At 43.0% G+C, this 20,867-nt stretch overlaps 3 protein-coding genes across 6 annotated transcripts in view; 1 reads left to right on the top strand and 2 right to left on the bottom strand.

The window, feature by feature from the left end:
• The window catches only part of LOC118426345 (protein strawberry notch homolog 1-like), a 30,216-nt gene extending 27,413 nt beyond the window's left edge, over nt 1–2,803 (bottom strand). Inside the window, exons 1-3 of one of the 4 annotated variants that reach the window (XM_035835669.1) lie at nt 2,640–2,803; nt 1,199–1,348; nt 389–487 (exon numbers count right to left, since the gene is read on the bottom strand). In XM_035835669.1, coding sequence (XP_035691562.1) covers nt 389–487; nt 1,199–1,348 — 249 coding nt within the window. In that variant the 5' untranslated portion in view covers nt 2,640–2,803. Of the gene's footprint in view, nt 1–388; nt 488–1,198; nt 1,349–2,080; nt 2,205–2,344; nt 2,533–2,639 lie in introns of those variants that run through there. The other 3 variants (XM_035835671.1, XM_035835668.1, XM_035835670.1) reach the window with 3 other exon arrangements.
• Nucleotides 2,804–3,173: 370 nt separating this feature from the next.
• Nucleotides 3,174–7,997, top strand: LOC118426346 (N-lysine methyltransferase KMT5A-like). The gene is made up of 8 exons (XM_035835672.1): nt 3,174–3,359; nt 3,566–3,633; nt 4,064–4,247; nt 4,671–4,971; nt 5,280–5,364; nt 5,519–5,578; nt 5,747–5,937; nt 6,475–7,997. Exons 1-8 carry the CDS (start codon nt 3,350–3,352, stop codon nt 6,686–6,688), a joined length of 1,113 nt encoding a protein of 370 aa, XP_035691565.1. The 5' UTR covers nt 3,174–3,349; the 3' UTR covers nt 6,689–7,997.
• Nucleotides 7,998–8,014: 17 nt separating this feature from the next.
• Nucleotides 8,015–20,867, bottom strand: part of LOC118425297 (RILP-like protein homolog) — a 19,456-nt gene continuing 6,603 nt past the window's right edge. Inside the window, exons 4-12 of the mRNA XM_035834102.1 lie at nt 20,483–20,621; nt 18,224–18,342; nt 17,646–17,843; nt 16,799–16,858; nt 13,899–14,083; nt 13,179–13,256; nt 12,015–12,149; nt 11,173–11,256; nt 8,015–10,770 (exon numbers count right to left, since the gene is read on the bottom strand). Coding sequence (XP_035689995.1) covers nt 10,395–10,770; nt 11,173–11,256; nt 12,015–12,149; nt 13,179–13,256; nt 13,899–14,083; nt 16,799–16,858; nt 17,646–17,843; nt 18,224–18,342; nt 20,483–20,621 — 1,374 coding nt within the window. The 3' untranslated portion in view covers nt 8,015–10,394. The remainder of the gene's footprint in view (nt 10,771–11,172; nt 11,257–12,014; nt 12,150–13,178; nt 13,257–13,898; nt 14,084–16,798; nt 16,859–17,645; nt 17,844–18,223; nt 18,343–20,482; nt 20,622–20,867) is intronic.

Genomic DNA, 20,867 nt, shown 5'->3' with positions numbered 1-20,867 from the left:
GACTGGTACTTGCACAGGATAATGAAGTGAGCTAGACTAGAACCTAGTGGTTCACTGACATGTAGTGAGAGAAATGTAAAGGAAAACGCAAAGTGAAGAGAAGAGAAGTGAAGGAAAATGCAAAGTGCAACCAAATAAACACCATTTAACTTCCTATTGTTTTACACGTGACTTCTATTTTGATGTTTAACATAGAAATCTTCCTTACAAACATATGGATAAAATAACATAAAATAAAATAAAGTGTCAACGATATTTCCATGTGTATAGTGACAGTGGCAAGGTAATGAATATGCTTGACATACATTTGTTTTTCTATATCATAAAGCAACAGGCATGGCATAATACAGGTTGCCATACAATATTCAATGTAAAAGTTTGTGGCTACCTTTTTGTGTGCTTGTGACACAGGAGCTGGGTCGTCCCTCAGTGCCATGAGGAGGGGGTCGTTGTTTGGGTCCATCTCCAGACCACTAACTGCCATGGCCTGGAACAATAAGGCAACAAGCGTATAACAGTGCCATCAAGGTTTCTAGTATTATCTATTAATATGTCACAAAAAAGTTTCCAACGATACTGCTGTAAATCATACAAAGCAGCTATAAAATGAGCATATACCATAGATTGAAACAAATAAGAGAACAGATACTGATGTAATGGAATGCCAAAGTCAATTCGAAGGTCAAAGAAAACAAAGGAGATGTTAAATAACAGGAATGAAGACTCTACTACATGTATTTGGCATACCATACAATGTGTGTTTAGTCCTTTTCTCAACCTTCCTGATGACCACTTACATTTCAAAATGAAGGAAACTTTTTCTGGCCAAACTTTTCTTTATTTGCATGCTTGCATCAGTTTGGCTTCCCCATAGGATGTCATCCTTAAAATCAAATCAACATGGCCTGACATAAAAGACTAAGATAATGACTAACGTTATTTCACCTTTATCTGCAGGGTAACCTATATCCGTTGCTTTCGAAAACGGGTGTTAAAGGATATGAAGTCGACAGACGATAAATAGTTTCAAACTACAATAGTTTGAACATATCACAACTTGAAACCACCGACCGTCGACTTTATATCCCTTAATGCCGTGTGGGTATTCCGGTAAACACAACGTATATAGGTTACTCTGCCAATAAAGGTGCACTAGCATTACATATCTGCAACATTATCATCATAACGACTGTCATACCTGAGCCAGGACACTGCCTGGGTCCGCGCCTCCATCCGTCCCTGACCCCTGACCTGCGTCTGTCGGAGGGTTGAGGATGTCGTTGGCATCGAACGCCAGCCCACTCTCGTCTAGCGCGGCCGACAGGAGGTCAAACGAACTGTCACCCATCTGGAACAAAAAATAATAATAATACATTTGTTACAATTTCTGTAGCATGATCCTGTACTTTTCTGAGACACTGAAACATTATTTTGTTGCCTTTTTAATGGCAGTTGCTTGCAATGAAACGTTTGCCCGTTTACAGCTCACTAATTCAAGAAGGTTGAAGTTATTTGGCTCTAAGGGTCCTGCATGGGGCAACTTACCATCAATGATTTACGTTAGGCAGTGCCTAAGTTAGTAAGTATTACTTCATTACCCTATGCGTAGAATTCACTGATTAAAGTTCACGATAAATTTAAGGGGTCAAGCTACAAACTGTGAGTAATTAAAACAGCTGATTACACTCTTACCTAAAAGGGCATGCAGACCCCTTTTAGAGGATACAAAGGATGTTACTTGAGTAGAGCAGTGCTGAATCACTTCAGTTTTGAACAAAGTCTAGTTTAACTGCTGTGTCATGGTTGCCCAATGAGTGATGTCTGCTTTCATATTGAAAATCGTTCAGTTTCATTTTCATTGTCATTTTGTCAAATTGTGATAGAAAACACCAAAATCACACAGACTAGGAATTAGCTTTTCTTATGGATAGCATATGAAGAAAATGTGATATTGGTGGCTTCTGCTGTTTTGAAAGCAACAGAGAGTTCAATGTCTTTCATGTCCAGGGTGTTGGGAAACAGATAATACTGAGGAACAGGCGCTTTCCGTTCTGAGATTAAAAAGAGGAAGCAGACATACTGAGTTTCGAAACCTCCGGTCTAAATCCTGGCTGACAAAAATGCGAGAGAGAAAATTCGATAGATCCAAAGATGAGGTAGTCTATGATCGGCTCAGTCGATTCCCCTTCTATCTGAAAATGGTGCCTCAGGTCTCGTAATCATAATGGAAACTTATAGTTCACTGACTCATTTTTGCCAAACAAACATGCGCACGTGGAAGTGAAATCATGACTTCCGGGTTGGAACCAGAAACTATCAACTATTCATCAGTTTGTGGTCTTACCAAGGTGGCCATGGGGTGGTTTTGAAAAAGCACGTTCGACCTGAAAGTCTTCTTTTACTGGAATGACTTGCGTAGTGACGGGGATCCCGAATATAGACGGGCATGGTCCTGGTATAACGCAGCATCCAAGGGCAGTTACGTGTGGTAACAAACCGGCGTGAACCGGCAAAACACACCAAATCCACAGGCGATTATTTTCATAACTAGGGCGTGAATGATGATTCTGATCCACTCAAATGAATCCTTGACTTCTTATCTCACGATAAGTGTAACGTGGTGTGTCAGATCGCCTTACCTTTCGCCCTCTAGCCAACCTTTCGCAGCAGTGTAAAGCACGTCGCCATCCTGTGCTCGAGTGACCATCGCGGCCACCATTTTGTTCTTATCCTTTGGACCTTTACATTCTTCCCCGGGCGGGGGCAAAAATATTTTGAAATTTTATATTTTCCAGTAATATGAGTTTTTGTAGATACTTGTGAAGCTAACAAAATGACACATATATATTTGTATCAGAAACATAGTACACAATATCGAAATCTGGTGTTTTACTAGAGTTATTATGGGTAGATGATAGCCTTCTTGCTAATCCTACCCTATGGTAAAAGGTAATCAAATGTCCCACGATCTCGAATTTTCTCGAACAACGTCATCATGTGAGCTCTTTTGCAAGAGTCTTGTTGAACGCGTCGTCACAGTTTATCATATTTGTCTGAATTCAATATGATATCAAATTATTGTCTATGAAATCATAGTTTCATACAAAACCGTTGCAAACGATAAAAAATACTAAAAGAGGTCAAGGGTGACAGGCTGTAGCCAATCAGCGCACTCCTAATCATTTGGCGCCAGATGAAAGATGAACCAATCACAGCCCAGCATTTGATTTAAATCCCCACAGTTTGAAACACAGCCAAGCTGAGCTGCAGGCCTGTGAGCTGGACGTTGTCTTCGATCAATTTTGTACCGATTTTCCGCGTTTTTCTCGATCATTTGGAGAGTTGAACAATGGCTAGAGGTACGATATTGCAATACGAACATGTAGGCATTGACAAATATGCAGAAATAATCTCATTGATTTCAGCGACCGGCTGTAGACCACTTGATCATGTATGTTGATAGGGGGCACTTTTGAGCGCATGGGTGGTTATGTATTTTTTGGCCGATTCGATCTTTCAAGTCCTTAGGTTTCCGTTTACATGCAGGATTTGTTGTGTTTTACAGGAAGATCAAAGAAGAACAAGCATGTGAAGGGAGCTGCATCCCCACAGGTTTGCAAAACGAAAGAAACGGTAAGCGAAACAGACTACATAACCTCAAAACTCTGTCTTTGGTTTTTGATAGATGGGGAGGGGGGCATATATTTTTATATTCAGTAAGACTAGAGCTTGTTTCAGCCAGGTAGGACTAGGAGTGAACAGATTTGGCACAGGTAATGAGAAACGTCCTATGCATCAAACAGCCAAAATAAACAAACAAACAAAACAAACAGCCCACATCTTCATATCTTTCCATCATTTGAGATCCATTTTGCATGACCAGGGTTCTCCCCAGAATTTTTTAGTATAGTGGAGGGGCTGGCAATAGACAATAGGGAAGAAACACACTAAATTTGAAAAGTAGTATAGTGGAGCTGGCTAGGAGTATGGTGGAGGGCCTCCGTTATTCCATCCTCTAGGGAGGACCCTGATGACTAATTTGTTGTTGATATTTGCTGACCAGGAGCCCACCATGCAGGGTGAGGAGAAGGCAGGCACACAGGTTGTCATCACCGACTTCTTCCCAAAGAGCCCAGAGAACAAGACATTGAGTTCAAGTCCACATCGCATAGCAAAGGAACTGATTGACATCGCTAAGGCGACAGAGGATGTTGTCGTGACTAGGAGGCCAGGAGCTGAAGCTGAAGGTTTGACACTTATCATCATTCTAGCATGCCTACTAGTACTACGTAGTAGGTATAGGAAATGGGTAGAGTTTTTGCACCATTGGAATAGTCATAGAGGATCCGTAGTAGGGGTGATCGGTTTTAAGTCAACATCCAAAATGACTAAAATAACTGCAATGCCTAAAACAACATATCTGAGCTGGGGCCAACCCTCAGATCAAGCCCCCGCCCACTGATCTACAGCAAAACGGCATGATTTTGTTTGTGAACGCTTGTGTTGCAGCACAGGGACATGGTTTTTGTTAGATGTCTGTAAAAAGAATTAGAATGTGAAGCAAAAATTAAGGTATCTTCAGATCACAAATCATATGCATTTAGTCATTGAATGATATGACTATAATGAGTTACGAAAAGTTTTCCTGATTTGTTCTTTTTCTGCTGCAGTTTCCCAGCTGATTTCCACTGGATTGGTCACCCCAGAGACCACGCCCACAAAGACGAAGGCCAAACCAGGGAAAGTCCTGATGTCTCAGCTGAAACCAAAGTCATTAGAAAGTGGCCTGGGAGATACAACCACTGCTGAACCTGGTGTGAGGGAAGCACTTGCAGCTGTCTCGGATCAGCAAGATCAAACACCCGACACCAAAGAAACGTCTGCTGCTACATCAGCTAAAGGGAGAGGTAGGAAGAATGGCAAGAAAGCTCCTTCCACCAGTGTCTCCAGACCATCATCTGCAAGAAAAAGGTATGAACTAGTACTGTTTTTTTACATACATTTCTGACAAGCTCAGGCCATTCAGCAATTCATACAATAACAATTTTAAATACCATTCATATTGTGCTTTATGTTTCAGCTGTAAGATAGACTGAAACAACAGTTGAGGATTTTCTACATACTGTTTTCTATCATACTGCTACATAGAATCTTGCTTGCAGCCCATACAATATACGTTGGGAGGCCCTGTTGAGGTTTCCAATTTTGTAGGCATGGCCTCTAATTAGCTGATAAGATGATCACAGTAATAATACGTCTTGTCTTGTTTTTTTTTCCAGAAGAGACAGAAAACCGGTGAAGTCTCATCACATTGATGATTACTTTGTGAGAAGAAGTGCCAGAAAGTCCCAAGCAGAGTTGAAGGTAGGCCTTGTTTTTGTTTTTTCGTTTTTTTTAATAGATTTTTTTTGGACCTCATTGCTAAAGAAGATTACGTCTATCTGCAGTTGGATGACATTGAACTGTAAGGCATGGGAAATTTACTAAAGCAGTAAATGTTCACACTTCCTTTTTTCAGCAAGAGAAGGAAGAGTGGATAGAGCAGCAGATTCTGGCAAATGCAGAGGAAGGGATGGAAGTAAGGATTTACCTCTATTTGGATCATCCCATCTTTTCATTTGATTTGTCAGTTTAACTACGGGTTTTACATTGGAATAGATATTAAGCACTTTTGTACACATCAGTGCACCATTGTTAAAGAATGTGCCAAAACATTTACCACTCTGCTTTCCTTTCTTTTTCCTAGGTTGTGGATATAGAAGGCAAGGGAAGGGGTGTGGTGGCCACCAAGGCTTTTGGACGAGGAGACTTTGTGGTGGAATATGCAGGGGATCTGATCGACACAAAGATGGCCAAGGACAGAGAGGCTAAATATGCGGAGGACCCAAGCACAGGCTGCTACATGTACTACTTCAAGTACAGGAACAAAACATACTGGTGAGTGTGTAGCCTGTGGTACACAATCTCTCACTGTTAGGGTCTGATTAGACCTACTGTTGAAGGGCTGCTAGAAGCTTGATTTGGTCAGGCTACTAAGTAGTGCTGCATACCTGTACAGTGGAAGAACTGGACATGTAAAAACACTCAGTTCCAACAGAAACATGGCTAAACAAATTCTTAATTCCCGAACTAGTTTTGGACTTGCAAAAACATCTTTCAACGGGCACTGCTTGTCGGTCACTGGGCGCTGATTGCCTTGTGCCTAAATGATTTAAGCTCGATATTTCCGGTCAATAGTGAACAGGGCAGGACAGGGAAGTATAGTTGGAACAAACAGGAGCTCTAGGACACAGGTTCAACTCTGCATAGGAGAATTGGTGTTAACTATATTTGTGGGATCTATTTTTCCTTTTTACAGCAAGCAGAAAGCATCTAACAGTGAGGACCAAGCAGAGTTTTAGGACACATACATACAGGGTTGACTCTGCATGGGAGAATTAGTGTTAACTGTATTTGTGCAATCTTTTTTTGCAGTGTTGATGCCACAGCGGAGTCGGGTCGGCTGGGTCGCCTTATCAACCACAGTGCCAAACACAAGAACCTGATGACGAGGTCCATCTCCGCTGGGGGTCTGCCACGCCTCATCCTGGTCGCAGCCAGAGACATCCAGCCTGGGGAGGAGCTGCAGTATGACTACGGGGACAGGAGCAAAGCATCGCTAGAGTCACATCCCTGGTTAGCTTGTTAACTGTAGTCCCTAGTAGCATTGTAATATGTGTTGTATATGTTGTTGTTGTTCACCTTGTACTATGTTTATCGTACTACGGTTATTGTAGTGCCTAGTTGCACAAAGGGTAGTAAGTTTCTTTGCTGTTTATGTAGCAGGGCATATTTTTTACAAGGAGGGGTTGCTAGCATCCTAAAACACAGCACTGTCATTTTATGTTCCTTCTAAAAGTTGGGTGCAGCCCCAACTGAGACAGCTCTTCCCAGGAATGAACTGAGATTTCCCAGTTACCAACTAATAATTAAAATCAGGAGTCTTAACTGTAAGGCTGCTACCAGTTGAGCTACAGGGACATCCCTTAGCATTATAATACATACTAGGAATATTCTCATCAACACTGCCGTGTCAACCTTGATTTGTTTAGTGTTTTAAGGAATTGTACAGATGGAAGTAGGAAATACTAGTTTGTATGTATGTATGTATGGCAAAATCAGTGTAATACTGGTAGAAGGAGTTTGCTGTGCTGCTGATAATTTTAAAGACAATTCGGTAACTGGTAAATGTGAGTAACTAAGCAAGCTTTGACCATTTCAGGGAGGAGTTTTCTTGTTGTAAGTAGCAAAGCAGGACTCCGGCTTTACATTTTTCTGTCTCACTTATTGTTTGCAAGCGCATTTGTTCTTAGATCTGTCATTTTAAGCTTACGAAAATACATTTTCAGCTATGGACGGATGGGGTGAATTTTTGTCTGTCCCAACAAGCAAATTTTGATGTAGGAATGTCTCCTGGAGACAGCCTTTGTCCAAAGTAGCATGTCCCTTTGCGATGCCACTGTGCCTGAGGTTCTTATACACAGAATAAATCCTACTGTAGAATTTGCTAGAAATGTGATATATGTGTGTAGGTCCAACATGCCCTAATCAGAGTAATAAGTACTTCAAGAGTACTCACCCAGGCTAATGCTAGCTTTTACTGGAACTCATATTGCAAGTTGACGCCTTGTAATGCACTATTTAACTGAATATCAATTGATAGGCTTGTTTTAGATGATGAATTCAACATTCAGTTTGTGATGAACATTTGATGTACAGTTATGTGAAAAATGGCCAACGACTTTCTTCAGAATGGTATGAGCTTAGTAATGTTACGTTGTGTTTTTTTAGTTTTGTGTAAATAACTTAATGTTGTACAAAGGAGCTGGACGTATTCTGTAGTTTTACTTTATACTTTATTAGTGTTACTGTACCATATTTTTGTAGTGATCCTATTAGTGTTTTCTATATCCTTTTTCTACATGTACACCATCTTCATGTAATATATTTTTTTCGTGTTGATCACCAAGTTTTAACTAGTTTCTGTATTAAGAAATTGAATACTAGTAGTGTTAGGCACAAAATTGCCCATACCCTCACCAAATGAGGTGTTTCAGAGAAATTCATGGATTTTTCTGTTGTGAATATTGCCACCCAATTTTGATCAATAGGCAAATGAGGAAGAACAGGAGAGACTGATGTACGAGTACATTGAAAACTTAGCTCAGTGTAGTAAGAAATTTGGCTTACACTTGAATAAATTCCAGAAACATAGTTCTAAGTAATTGTTTTGTAAAAGTGTGTTCGAAATTCATTTGTATTAAAATAATTGTGTCAAACTGACTACATCATTTTTTTTTTTTATTACACCACATTATCAAGGCTGCTTCAGTATGGGGGAGTGTCCTTTTGGGTTCTTACACTTCATTACCTTTTTAAGTTGGCAAAGAAAAATCACTCACAGACAATGTAGATCTGCCATTGATTCTATTGAAGATTTGGCACAAGTGTTGCAGTCTAAAGTATCTGTCTGGTGCAACACTGAGAAGTATGCAAGTGAGATTGAATTTTCTGTATTAGTCAGTGTAAAATAGTTATATATAATGTAGAATATATCCAACTTTATAGCTATCTTTTTTATGCAAAAATTAAAAGGTTGTTAGCACATTGAAGGCATACTGACTAATACTAGTAGTTCATCTTTCTCAAAACAGTTACATACTATGAAATGTGTACATCTAATAACTCCAACACATGAATATTACATGACACCAACTTAACAATTTTTCTTTCTTGGCATTCATAATAGCAATATCACCTACATATGGCACTTAAGTATCACATAATTGCATAAGACATGATTGTTGATTAAATAAAAGCTATTTCACAAAGAACAGGTGCATGGCAAGTTGGCAATTTGTAGAATGATACTGCAGGCCCTTAATTCTAATTATCTGGGTAGTGTAATTATTATTATTAATAGTGGTAACATTATATGAAATAAAAACATAGGTGGGATAAACATATAAATGGTAAATCTGCCATTTTGCCTCTCGTTTAGTTTTCCCTGGTGTGACCTACACTATTCCAGGATCATAAAAGCTTTGTTTTACAATAATAAAATCCACTTTCACTCTGCTAATCAGTTTATAAATTTGCTGTGTAATGTTAACAGAATAACATTCTGGATAATTTCCTTTTTACTAAAAAAATTTGCACAATTTGCATCTCAAAAATGCATCTCATTGTGAGTGCAACAAAATTAGAATTCAGAGAGAAGTATTGTACATTAAAATCATATCAGCTGTATTCATAAAATCTATACATGCAATCAAGAATCACATAGTATTCTCTGAACATAGCAGCAAGTGAAACCAAAAAATATCAAAAACATATCTATGGGTTAGCACGAGATTAAACAGAAACCAACATATTATTACAGGACACTTTTCCACAAAACTTGCTCGATTTCTTCACATAACTGTAGGCTTTCTGTCTACACAAGGCAGGCCTGAATGATACAGTAAATGCATTTAAGTTCGCGGGGATTTGATTTCGCGGTAGCGGGAAAAATGACTTTTCGCGGTGGTTTTAACTTCCCGGTAACACCATAGACTGCAGTTTAATACCATAATAGAAAAATGTTCGCGGTAGTTTTAAGTTTGCGGTGAAGTGGTCACCGCGAAAACCGCGAACATTAATCCACAGCGAACATTTCTGCATTTACAGTATCAAGTCTGTGTACACCACAGCACAAGTGGTCAAACTGTTCTTCATTAAAGCATGTCATGTTCTAAGGCACTTGAGGTTTGATGCCTTAGCTCCATTACATAATACCTACATTGCACCATACTGTGCATGTGCAGTTCAAACAGTGAAATGGCTTATTATAACTATGCAAATGTGTGTATTGTTAAAGGCCAGGAGAAACCAGTATAGTCACACATGCCCACTACAAACAAAAGAGAGCAAACAGAGCTATCCTCCTGCTTTTTCTTTTCCAACCAGGAAAATCTATCACAATGTCATGTACTGATTTGAGATCATCATTTTAGTGTCCTTGATCTCTCTTGAAGACTTATAGGAAGCAAACTGAGACTCTTGAAGGGTTCTTGGCAGGAAGGAAGGCAGGTCACTCCAGTGCCTGGTGAACTAACTGCAGCAACCAAACCTGAACCCAAACAGGAAAACCACATCATGAACACACCCTTCTAGTAAAATATGTTACTATTGCAAGCAGCATATTCTTAAAGATAGAAGAGTAAAAAATGACAATAAAAAGTTAGCTATAGAATTTCAGATTAAAGCGCTGAAAGTTTGTGTTTTGCTGACACTCTATTTTATGTTTTCTGTGCACCAGTATTTCCAAATAAAAACTTTGAGCGCTGATCACTGTGTATCTCCCCAGTGTCACATCACACACCACTGCATAACAACATCTCCGGCACTTTCCCATCTGTTGCTACAGTTTCTGAAGCTTCCTCGGCTTTGTCTACCTCTTGGTCATTGTCACTGTTCTCCTGGCTGTGGCCGTTCTTCTGTTCGGCTTGGTCGGACACCACGCTGGATTCGGTTGGGGCGGTTTCTGCGGGGGCGGATACCGTATCGGCTTGGACTGGTGTGGTTTCGTCAGGGACTGGTGTGGTTTCGGTACTGTGGGGTTGTTGCTGTTCTTCGGAGATGCTGCTGTCACTTTCTGAGACGTCCAAGGCGGGACTCGGGGAGGGTTGGTGAGAAGAAGAAGGGCTTGGAGGATCTGGAGAGGCCTTACTCCTTGAGAAGAAGCTGAATCTGTAATGTGATAAGAATTTCTTTTCATTACACTTATGGACATTGTGGACAATGTCATGAGATGCTTGAGGGTGCATTGAATACTAATACATGTAGTTATCAATAGTTAATAGCTAACAGTCCCAACCTAACAAGAAATGTTGCTGCATTTCTGGTCTAGCCTTGTCCAGTGTGTTCTAGTGTCTACTGTAGGGGTTAAGTACTTATTACTGTAAATTCATTTATTTTCACAGGGACATTTGTGGTAGATGACGAAAGGAGGTTTTGCTGTGTTTTAAGTTTGTAGTTGAAACAATTCTGTGGTACAGACATCTGTTGCATGGCGTCATGAATTTTGCAGTGGAGAGGACACTGGAAATATAAAACCAGCTCTTTTAAGACTCACAGTAGAGTGATACTCACAGTTTTTTGATGCCAGACTCCTGTTGAGGCTGCTGTGCTGCTGGCTCTGGTAAGTCAGGAACTGGAGCATCTGTCTCATCTTCACTGCAATGGGGCAAGGGGAGAGGGTTAACAAAGCTTTGGATTAAATAAACTAAGTAACAAACAAGCACAGAATTCAATGGTGTTCAATTAGTACCATTGATAAGGTAGTTTGTGGGACACCTTATATCTACACATTTGGCTAAGAGGGGCAATTTGTTAAAAATTGCTTGAAAGATGTGACATGCCATGGTCATTGAAACTATATTCTCAGCCTGGTTTTTGAGCTGGTTGAGTTAGTGCATACACTGTAACCCAAACCAGACAGCTGTACTATTGTGACCTTAAATTGAACACTCTACTACTATATACACACTTGATACTCAAGATAGATTTCATTCCTTCACACGATACTGTACAATTGTGCAACTCTCCAAGATGACAATTAGTGTTATCTATCACTTGATTTTAAAATCTGAGACTGGCTACATCTATGGACAGTGGTTTTAAATTACAATATTTTCAAAATATTTCAGTTTGAAACCACCACCCATCAACTTGATATCACTGTTTTTAAATACAACAGGTATAGGTTACCCTACAGATAAAGGTGAACATTGCAAATACTGTTTGGTAAGTATGAAAATCTTAACATGTCAACCTACTACATGTATTAGCTTTGACCACCTTGGTACAATTTTAGTATTTCAGTCACCAAAAAATCAGGCTGTTCAAAACATGATATCCATGTCTGTTAGCGATTTTGATGTATCTACGCTACTGAGTTAGTGCCTCATAGTGATGACATCAACAAGAATGACCTTTCAGGGTCCCTCATGAGGGAATAGTGGTCGGAGTCAAAGTACAAGCTTCCATCGCTCGACCTGCTCGAATCCTCATCAGGATCTGAGTCCCTGTTATCTACGCTACTTTCCATAAACGGGTCCTCCACGGGACTGACATTGGCGGGACGTTTTAACGAAAAAGTTTCCGGATGGAAAGAGGAGGGAGGGACGCAGAGAAAAAAACAAAAGGAGGAGGAAAGACAAGAAATCTCAAGGTTATTTCTGCGGTGCACATTACCAAGACTGCTGGTAAAAGCAATCGGATATAAGCATTTAAAAATAAAGTTGTATTTTTGCAGATTTCACAGATATATGCTGGCATACATGTCAGAAGACAAGCAAATGCAATGTATTACAAGGTTCTGAATCTAGTTTATATGTTGAGGGCAACTTTGACAGCAAAGTATGAATGTATCAGGGTAGAGATTACAATCTGCCTGCATTGCTGATTCTGATGGTAGGACGATCGGAGTCTCTGTCAACAGAGATCCCAATCAGGATCTCTGTTAGTACAAATGATCAGGATCTTCAGTATTGCCAGACTAAGTACAAATGGTGATTCCACCATAATTCAGATCAATGGATTTGCTTGAAACTACGGATTTATAAGAGAGACCAGCGTAACACATTCGAAAGTTCATCTGTAAATGACATTATTACAAAACAAAATCTATCTAACCAACACTAAAGAAAGTTAGGACTTGCGCAATGGGCTTGTCTACTGTAGCTTCTGGAACTTGATAGGATAGGTTAACTGGCTGGCATCTACAAACCACTGCTGCAGTCACGTTGTTCCAATGTCAGATTCAACTTACTTTAGTGTTGGTTAGATAAAGTACAGTTCTGTCATAATTCCTGGCAATCTGATCACAATCTCTGTCAACAGAAACTCTGATCTACCAATTAAGACTTTACCAGATCGCAATCTCCACCCTGATGTATATGATACATGCAGCGTGCGCTAGAAACAGTCATGGCATAACATCAACACAGCTATGCAGTCTACTTATACATTTTGTACTTTGACTGTTGTCCTTTTAGTTGGCTTGAAGTAATGCTGAAAAATGGAAAAACAGAGCCAAGAAGCAGCAAACGAAGAAAAGAAGGTGAAGAAAAGAGGTAATGACGAGTAAGAGATACTTGTAGGTCTGTGTCCAGACTGTGTTTGTGTCCGGAAAAACTTCTCCGGGAAGAGTCTGAGTGGATTTTGTCAGCTTGCTGAGAAAAACACAGCGGAGAGAGAACCACAGAAACATACAAGAATACAGCAGTGAAAAGACTCACAGCAACATGTAAAGCATGTGATAGAAATCTACATAATACTAGACAAGTCCTGATGACTGTTCATCAAATACTTGCATATTCATGTTCATGTTTTTTCTATTTCTACATTTTGACAGTGGAAAGCCGGGCTGCGGCATTACTGCAGCACTTTCTTATATAATGTAATGCTTGCAGAATGCTTGCAGCTTTACAAGACAGGTTTGTCTAAGATCCAAAAATACAGTTCTAAGGTATGTGACATAGAATAGACAGTAAGGAAGAAGATTGAATGACATTTTTCTCAAGACATACTCCTGGGACATGCATTGAAAACATGTTTTTTTTTCATATTTCCTTTTTTTTGTAGACATCTGCCATTGCATGTAAAGCAATTTAAAAGAAAGCATGTCTTCCATAGAACCATAACAACAGATTATTTTTCATACAATAAGGGAAATACAATTCAATCTTAACAAAAGAATGAAACAGGAATACAATCAAATTTTAAGAAATAATGAAGATCTTTAAAAGGAAAAAAGGAACAAGGTGTAATCAGAGAAATAATAGAATAAAACAAAAACAACAACATTTACTAACTTCTTGTACTTGCTGAGTTCATCCTCCACTTCCATGAGGCGAATCTTCAGCTCGTTCTTTTCCTGCAGCACTGAGCGGAGCTCCGTCATGGTGAACCTGGGACGGTCTGGGTCGGACAGGTCGATCACTAACTTCCCATCCAGGTTAGCTGGGTCATCAGGCGGGGTCTGGTCTGGGGGCTCTTCCTGTGGATGGGAAAGTCATCAGGGGTGTCATCAAGTACTCGTACGATCCTTACGAGAAACAAACAATCCTTACGGAATTCATACGATCCACTACTATGAAACATACGATCCTTACAGAATTCATACGATCCACTACTAAGAAACATACGATCCTTTCGGAAATCATATGATCCTTACTAATTCAATATGGCGGCCTCGGAACTTGCGTTTCTTCCGACGATATCGAGATTATCCCACCCCGCTAAGCTCTCAAACCTCCACCTGCACGAGTGGCAACTTATTGGGTGACACATCGTTGTGTTTTTTTAACTGTTTTACCACTAGGCTAGCTGGAGAAAGGAAATAAATCTGCAACATAGCACGGACCAGTGTGGCAGCGACAAATTATTAAGGATCGTATGAATTCCGTAAGGATCGTATGTTTCTTAGTAGTGGATCGTACGAATTCCGTAAGGATCATATGTTTCATCGTATGAATTCCGTAAGGATCGTATGTTTGCCGTAAGGACCGTATGAATACTTAGGCCCCCCTGGTCAAAGTATGAAGTAATCACTGAGCAAAGTATTGCATTTTGTGACCTGTCTGAAAATAAAGACATCACATGCGGGGTACATCAAAATGCAGATAGCAAAACAAGGTCAGAAAGTATTATGATAAACTACATTCACCTGTTTCATCTCTCAATATGTAAGCTTGATGTAAAATTTTGGATTAGTCAGAATATAAAATTGAGTCTAATACAAAGTATCTTGTCATAACATCTTGCAGATGGTATATAAACAAAAACTAAAGCAAGAATATAATCTAAACAGAACAGCACATAAACATTTGAGACATTTCTGCCCAGTCCATATAGTTATCATAATAATCTATAAAATTTTGTAACTTGCTCATCAGTATTAATATTCAACAGAAAGCATGCAATGTGAAAAGTCAGCAGTACAACAGACTGAAATGTGCACAGTTAAACATCAACTTAAAACAGCCATGCAGGCACCACAAATGTAACCATGGTAACATATGCACAGATCACACCCATGCAGAGCAAAAATGGAAACAACAGTACATGTATCAAACACAAGGACATAATGAAGTTGCAGTCATCTTGATGTCCTTTACAATTCTTACAATCAACCTTGTCATACCACATTGATAGAACACAAAACTTCATGAGGATTTCCCAAAGACGTAAATAATTTTCAACAATACACTGTAACTCTGTGGCATGACAAGATATGCTGTATGTGTAAGGATTACCAGGTATACTAACGTTACAGTCAACCCTGTACAAGTGACCACCGGAAGGACCATCTGGGCAATGCCTTCATGGTCCCTTGGATGATTTGTCCCATTGATACCAGCATTAAGAATCCTGTCTGCAGTGACCACCTGTCCAGATAGACCAGGTTTTATTGGTCCCCTGAGTGGTCATCTTGGGCTGGTTTGACTGTATATCACTTAGTTACTAAGATGGGTACATACATGCACATAGTCAAACCTGCCCAAGACGACCACCCGGGGGACCGGGAAAAAGCGGTCGATTTGGACAGGTGGTCGCTGAGAAGAGTATCGACTCAATACATTCCCGATGCAAAGTATAAATGGTTTCCGTTGTGTTTCATGGCAAATAGCAAGCACACTGCACGCACGCAAAGCAGCGAGGACTTTAATGTCAAATACAACACGCACACTGTAAATTGTAAATTCAACCCCAAGCTTTTATCGAGCTTTTATACGATACAGTGTTTTAAAGCTCAATATTTGTACACTAACGTTTTAGACAGTAAGGGAACTTTGATGCTGTCAGTTACCACACAAGCCTATATGCGTCGCTGTGTTCTTGATCGCCGTATCTGAAATAACTACGGTGCACCTTTCGAATTCGATGCCCGCTCAGCGTCCCGATAGCGTACTTACCCACGGGTGAATGTACAGTACAATTTGACAAAAGCGCTCACACAGATCTTCCTTAAAAAGGTATGAGCTACACAGGTCTTTCTTCAAAAAGTATGAGGCTATATACGTTTCAGCATTCGTTCACTTTATAATGCTATAGATTTAAAAAAAAACTTCTGTAATAACTAAATTCGGATTTTCTTACGACGGATTTTCCTCCCATATTACAGTGGACTGCCCCCATTGACCTACCCATTGACCGCCGCAATCTTCATTCTAAACATAACATCATAATGGCAGTCAAAATCCGACGCAAACTGGCCGATTTCGGCACAAAATCGCGCTAGTTATCATAAAAAATCGATGAAAACCCACCCTCAATTTTAGAAAATAATGCGGTCGTTAGGGGTCCCATTTGGGCCGGTCGCGGTCGCGTTGGCCAGGTGGTCGTTGAGAAAAGGTCTCTTAATGCTTACGTCAATGGGAAAAAAAATCGGGACCGAGAAAAAGCGGTCGAAATGGCCAGGTGGTCGCTGAGAAGAGGTGGTCGCTCGGGCAGGTTTGACTGTACATGCATGGGTTAAGAATAACACAATCAAAAGAGTGCTATTATATGGGTTTGCCTCAGCAGTCAGGTCTTGTGCATAAAAACAAACAGAACTTATTACAGCAGGTGGGGAGGGGGGCACCATGCAGACACAAGCAGGACACCACAAGTGCATGGTCCTAATGAACAGAACAATGCATGTATTAGTAAGGACAGGTACCATGTTGTTACTGTAGCCATCCATGCAGTATTGCAGCCCTTACAACACTACCTTCCCACGGCTGCTGTCACCATCCTCTGTCTGTAGTGCTTCCAGGCTCTCCATCATCTCCTGTATGGGTGTGAGGTTAAAAATAAAGGAGAGGAAAACTGAGTGATCTCGATTTGATTTTAGCTCGCTGAAGAGCTCGTCTTCCACTGGTCAGGACAGAGACAACAGACGCTATGTACAGTATTTGCAGGTTCATTGTACGGGGGAAATTCTCCTAGCTCTTTTCGACAAGAATAATGAACAGTGGACCACAGCTTAACGTCCTTTCTTAAGGACTGCAATCCTTTCCGGTATGTCGGGTGAACAACACAACCGGAATCGAACTCATGGCTTCTAGTTCCAGAGGCAGGGAACAATGAACAGTGGACCACGCCTTAATGTCTCATCTCATACTGAAAACCTTTCCAGTAGCATGCAAGTCGTGTGACGAGCCACATATCCAAAGAATCTGACCCATGTGATGAAGATGACTTCTATGCTGACCCTCCCTTGTCCACACCTTGATAATCTGTTCTCCCAGGTCTCCCTTCAGCCCTTTGCTATGGCAACATGTCTACACAGTTATACAAGATGACTTCTTTGCTGACTTTCCCAGGTCCATATGTCATGGTGGCCGGGTAGTGAGTCAAGGAATCAGGACAGAGATATGATGTTTGCGGAGATGATAAACTTTGTTTCAGTGCTCAAGCTGGACAATCTGGACACGTCTACCCCTATCGCCGTCTCTAGCTCGAATCCCGACCCCTGTTACGTGTCGCTTACCCAACCCCTCTACATCTGGTCCCAATTACCCAGGTGACACTTCCCCACTCCAGCGGCTATCACGCTGTTGCCTAGTGATACATACCTTGATAATCTGGTCCCCCAGGTCTCCCTTCAGCCCCAGCCTGTCCTTGAGTGCAGCTATCTCCTGCTCCTTCCCCTGCAGAGAGGCCTGGAGGTGAGCCTTCTCCTCCACCAGGGACTTCCCCTGCTGCTGGGTGAGCGCCTGTTTCCTCCGCAGGTCGTGGTTCACTTTAGCCAGGCGCTCCACCTGCGACTGAAGCTGTGGAGATGAATAAGAAGAAGTCTTTGAACATAGACAACTAGAAGCTGCTGAATGAGAAGCATCCACCATCTTTCTTCAGCTCTGAAGGGTACTTATATTATCAAAGGTCATGTGACACAAGGGTGTTGTTGATGGGTAGGTGGTAGCAGCTGCATTCCTTGGTGGACGTTTAAGAATGGAGAGCGGTATTTGATTGTTACTGCCTCTTAAACCCATGCTTAAACAAAAAAGCCTGTATGGGGATGCTGTTACTTGTACTAGTAGGCTGTGTTACAAGTTCAAACTCTTGCTGTCAAGGATTGATTGGGCATACTCCTCGAGAGCTGACATAGCCCTTTCATAAATATTAGTATTCATATTTCACAGGAAACACTTACAGCCTCCAACTCCATGTTCCTCTGGTTGATCTCCATGTCCTTTGCCCTGAGGGTGGCCCTCTGTCTGTCTACAGTCTCCTTCAGCCGACCCATCACCTCAAAATCACTCTCAGAAATCTCTGCAACACAGAGAGATATCAAGCTATGAGTCTTATGTGGGGCCGCGTAGCACAATGGTAGTGTATTCGGCCCGTGACCGAGAGGTCGCCGGTTCGAATCCGCCTGCCGTGTTGCCGGTCTTGTGCCCTTGGGAAAGGCACTTAACACGACTTTCCTCACTTTACTCAAGTGAAAAATGAGTCGTCCCTCGGATAGGACGTTAAATGGAGGTCCCGTGTATGGGGAGAGCCATACCCCATGCACGTTAAAGAACCCCCACACATGCGATGGTGCGGTGTGCGTTGGTGCAAATCCTTCTGTCGGGAGTTGGTGATTCACTTCAAATCACCCGGATGGAGGCCTGGCGACCCTCTGTCTCGTATCAGCCTCATGTTGATCTACATCATTCACCCGGACGGGTGTGTCACCCCGTAAGGGGCGGTATAACCCGTCGTGTGCGAACATGTGCGAACATGTACAGGGTTAGCCCTTGATAATAGCCTACGGCTAGTTGGGCAGCCCTGGCTGTAAACAGCTGAACAAATAAATAAATAAATAAAGCTATGAGTCTTCATGGCAAATATATGCAGTACCTAATCCACTTAGAATTGAAAATAGGGCTAGGGCTAGGGCTAGGGCTAGGGCTAGGGCTAGGGCTAGGGCTAGGGCTAGGGCTAGGGCTAGGGCTAGGGCTAGGGCTAGGGCTAGGGCTAGGGCTAGGGCTAGGGCTAGGGCTAGGGCTAGGGCTAGGGCTAGGGCTAGGGCTAGGGCTAGGGCTAGGGCTAGGGCTAGGGCTAGGGCTAGGGCTAGGGCTAGGGCTAGGGCTAGGGCTAGGGCTAGGGCTAGGGCTAGGGCTAGGGCTAGGGCTAGGGCTAGGGCTAGGGCTAGGGCTAGGGCTAGGGCTAGGGCTAGGGCTAGGGCTAGGGCTAGGGCTAGGGCTAGGGCTAGGGCTAGGGCTAGGGCTAGGGCTAGGGCTAGGGCTAGGGCTAGGGCTAGGGCTAGGGCTAGGGCTAGGGCTACGCGCTAGGGCTAGGGCTAGAGCTAGGGCTAGGGCTAGGGCCTAGGTGCTAGGGCTAGGGCTAGGGCTAGGGCTAGGGCTAGCGCCTAGGTCCTACGCTAGGGCTCGGGCTAGGGCTAGTGCTAGGGCTAGGGCTAGGGCTAGGGCTAGGGCTAGGGCTAGGGCTAGGGCTAGGGCTAGGGCTAGGGCTAGGGCTAGGGCTAGGGCTAGGGCTAGGGCTAGGGCTAGGGCTAGGGCTAGGGCTAGGGCTAGGGCTAGGGCTAGGGCTAGGGCTAGGGCTAGGGCTAGGGCTAGGGCTAGGGCTAGGGCTAGGGCTAGGGCTAGGGCTAGGGCTAGGGCTAGGGCTAGGGCTAGGGCTAGGGCTAGGGCTAGGGCTAGGGCTAGGGCTAGGGCTAGGGCTAGGGCTAGGGCTAGGGCTAGGGCTAGGGCTAGGGCTAGGGCTAGGGCTAGGGCTAGGGCTAGGGCTAGGGCTAGGGCTAGGGCTAGGGCTAGGGCTAGGGCTAGGGCTAGGGCTAGGGCTAGGGCTAGGGCTAGGGCTAGGGCTAGGGCTAGGGCTAGGGCTAGGGCTAGGGCTAGGGCTAGGGCTAGGGCTAGGGCTAGGGCTAGGGCTAGGGCTAGGGCTAGGGCTAGGGCTAGGGCTAGGGCTAGGGCTAGGGCTAGGGCTAGGGCTAGGGCTAGGGCTAGGGCTAGGGCTAGGGCTAGGGCTAGGGCTAGGGCTAGGGCTAGGGCTAGGGCTAGGGCTAGGGCTAGGGCTAGGGCTAGGGCTAGGGCTAGGGCTAGGGCTAGGGCTAGGGCTAGGGCTAGGGCTAGGGCCAGGGCTAGGGCTAGGGCTAGGGCTAGGGCTAGGGCTAGGGCTAGGGCTAGGGCTAGGGCTAGGGCTAGGGCTAGGGCTAGGGCTAGGGCTAGGGCTAGGGCTAGGGCTAGGGCTAGGGCTAGGGCTAGGGCTAGGGCTAGGGCTAGGGCTAGGGCTAGGGCTAGGGCTAGGGCTAGGGCTAGGGCTTGGGCTTGGGCTAGGGCTAGGAGTAGGGATAGGGATAGGGGTAGGGGCAGGGGTAGGGGTAGGGGTAGGGTGTTAGGCTGAGTTAACCAGGGTGTTGGGCCATGTTGGTCTGATGCCATGGCCCAAAGGTGTGGATACCTACCTTTAGCCTGGGCATGTTGTCCCGCAGTGTGTGAGGACAGAGCAGTGTTGAGCTGCTTGTTCTCCTCCCGTAGTCTGGAGATGGTCTGTAGCAGCTCTTTAGCTTCCTCTTTCCAGGATTCATCCACCTGCTCAAGGTCCTATGTTGTTTGAAAGACCCGTCAAGGAAAGTTAGACATCCAGGTAATAAGATACACCAGCAACCGGATAGGATTTTGGAAATGGTCAGACATTTCAGACAGACAGCTGGTGTCTTTCCTCAGTGACAGTGTGTTTGAAAGATAACTTTGATTCATAGTGACCAACAAAGTTTGAAAAGGATGGTCAACTTAGAGAAAAAAAAAATCACATATCACATAACAGACCCCCTTTGGCACCTGCACTCC

Source organism: Branchiostoma floridae, chromosome 11 (genome assembly GCF_000003815.2).
Source record: "Branchiostoma floridae strain S238N-H82 chromosome 11, Bfl_VNyyK, whole genome shotgun sequence".
NCBI lineage: Eukaryota > Metazoa > Chordata > Leptocardii > Amphioxiformes > Branchiostomatidae > Branchiostoma > Branchiostoma floridae.
Note: the sequence above shows the minus strand (reverse complement) of the source record. Positions and strands in the feature narration are given on the sequence as shown.

Bases quoted from the DNA above. Each gene is read 5' to 3' on its own strand.
- LOC118426346 (XM_035835672.1), top strand. The intron at 4,248-4,670 runs GTTTGACACTTA...TTTCTGCTGCAG, and splicing joins GCCAGGAGCTGAAGCTGAAG to TTTCCCAGCTGATTTCCACT. The intron at 5,579-5,746 runs GTAAGGATTTAC...TCTTTTTCCTAG, and splicing joins ATGCAGAGGAAGGGATGGAA to GTTGTGGATATAGAAGGCAA.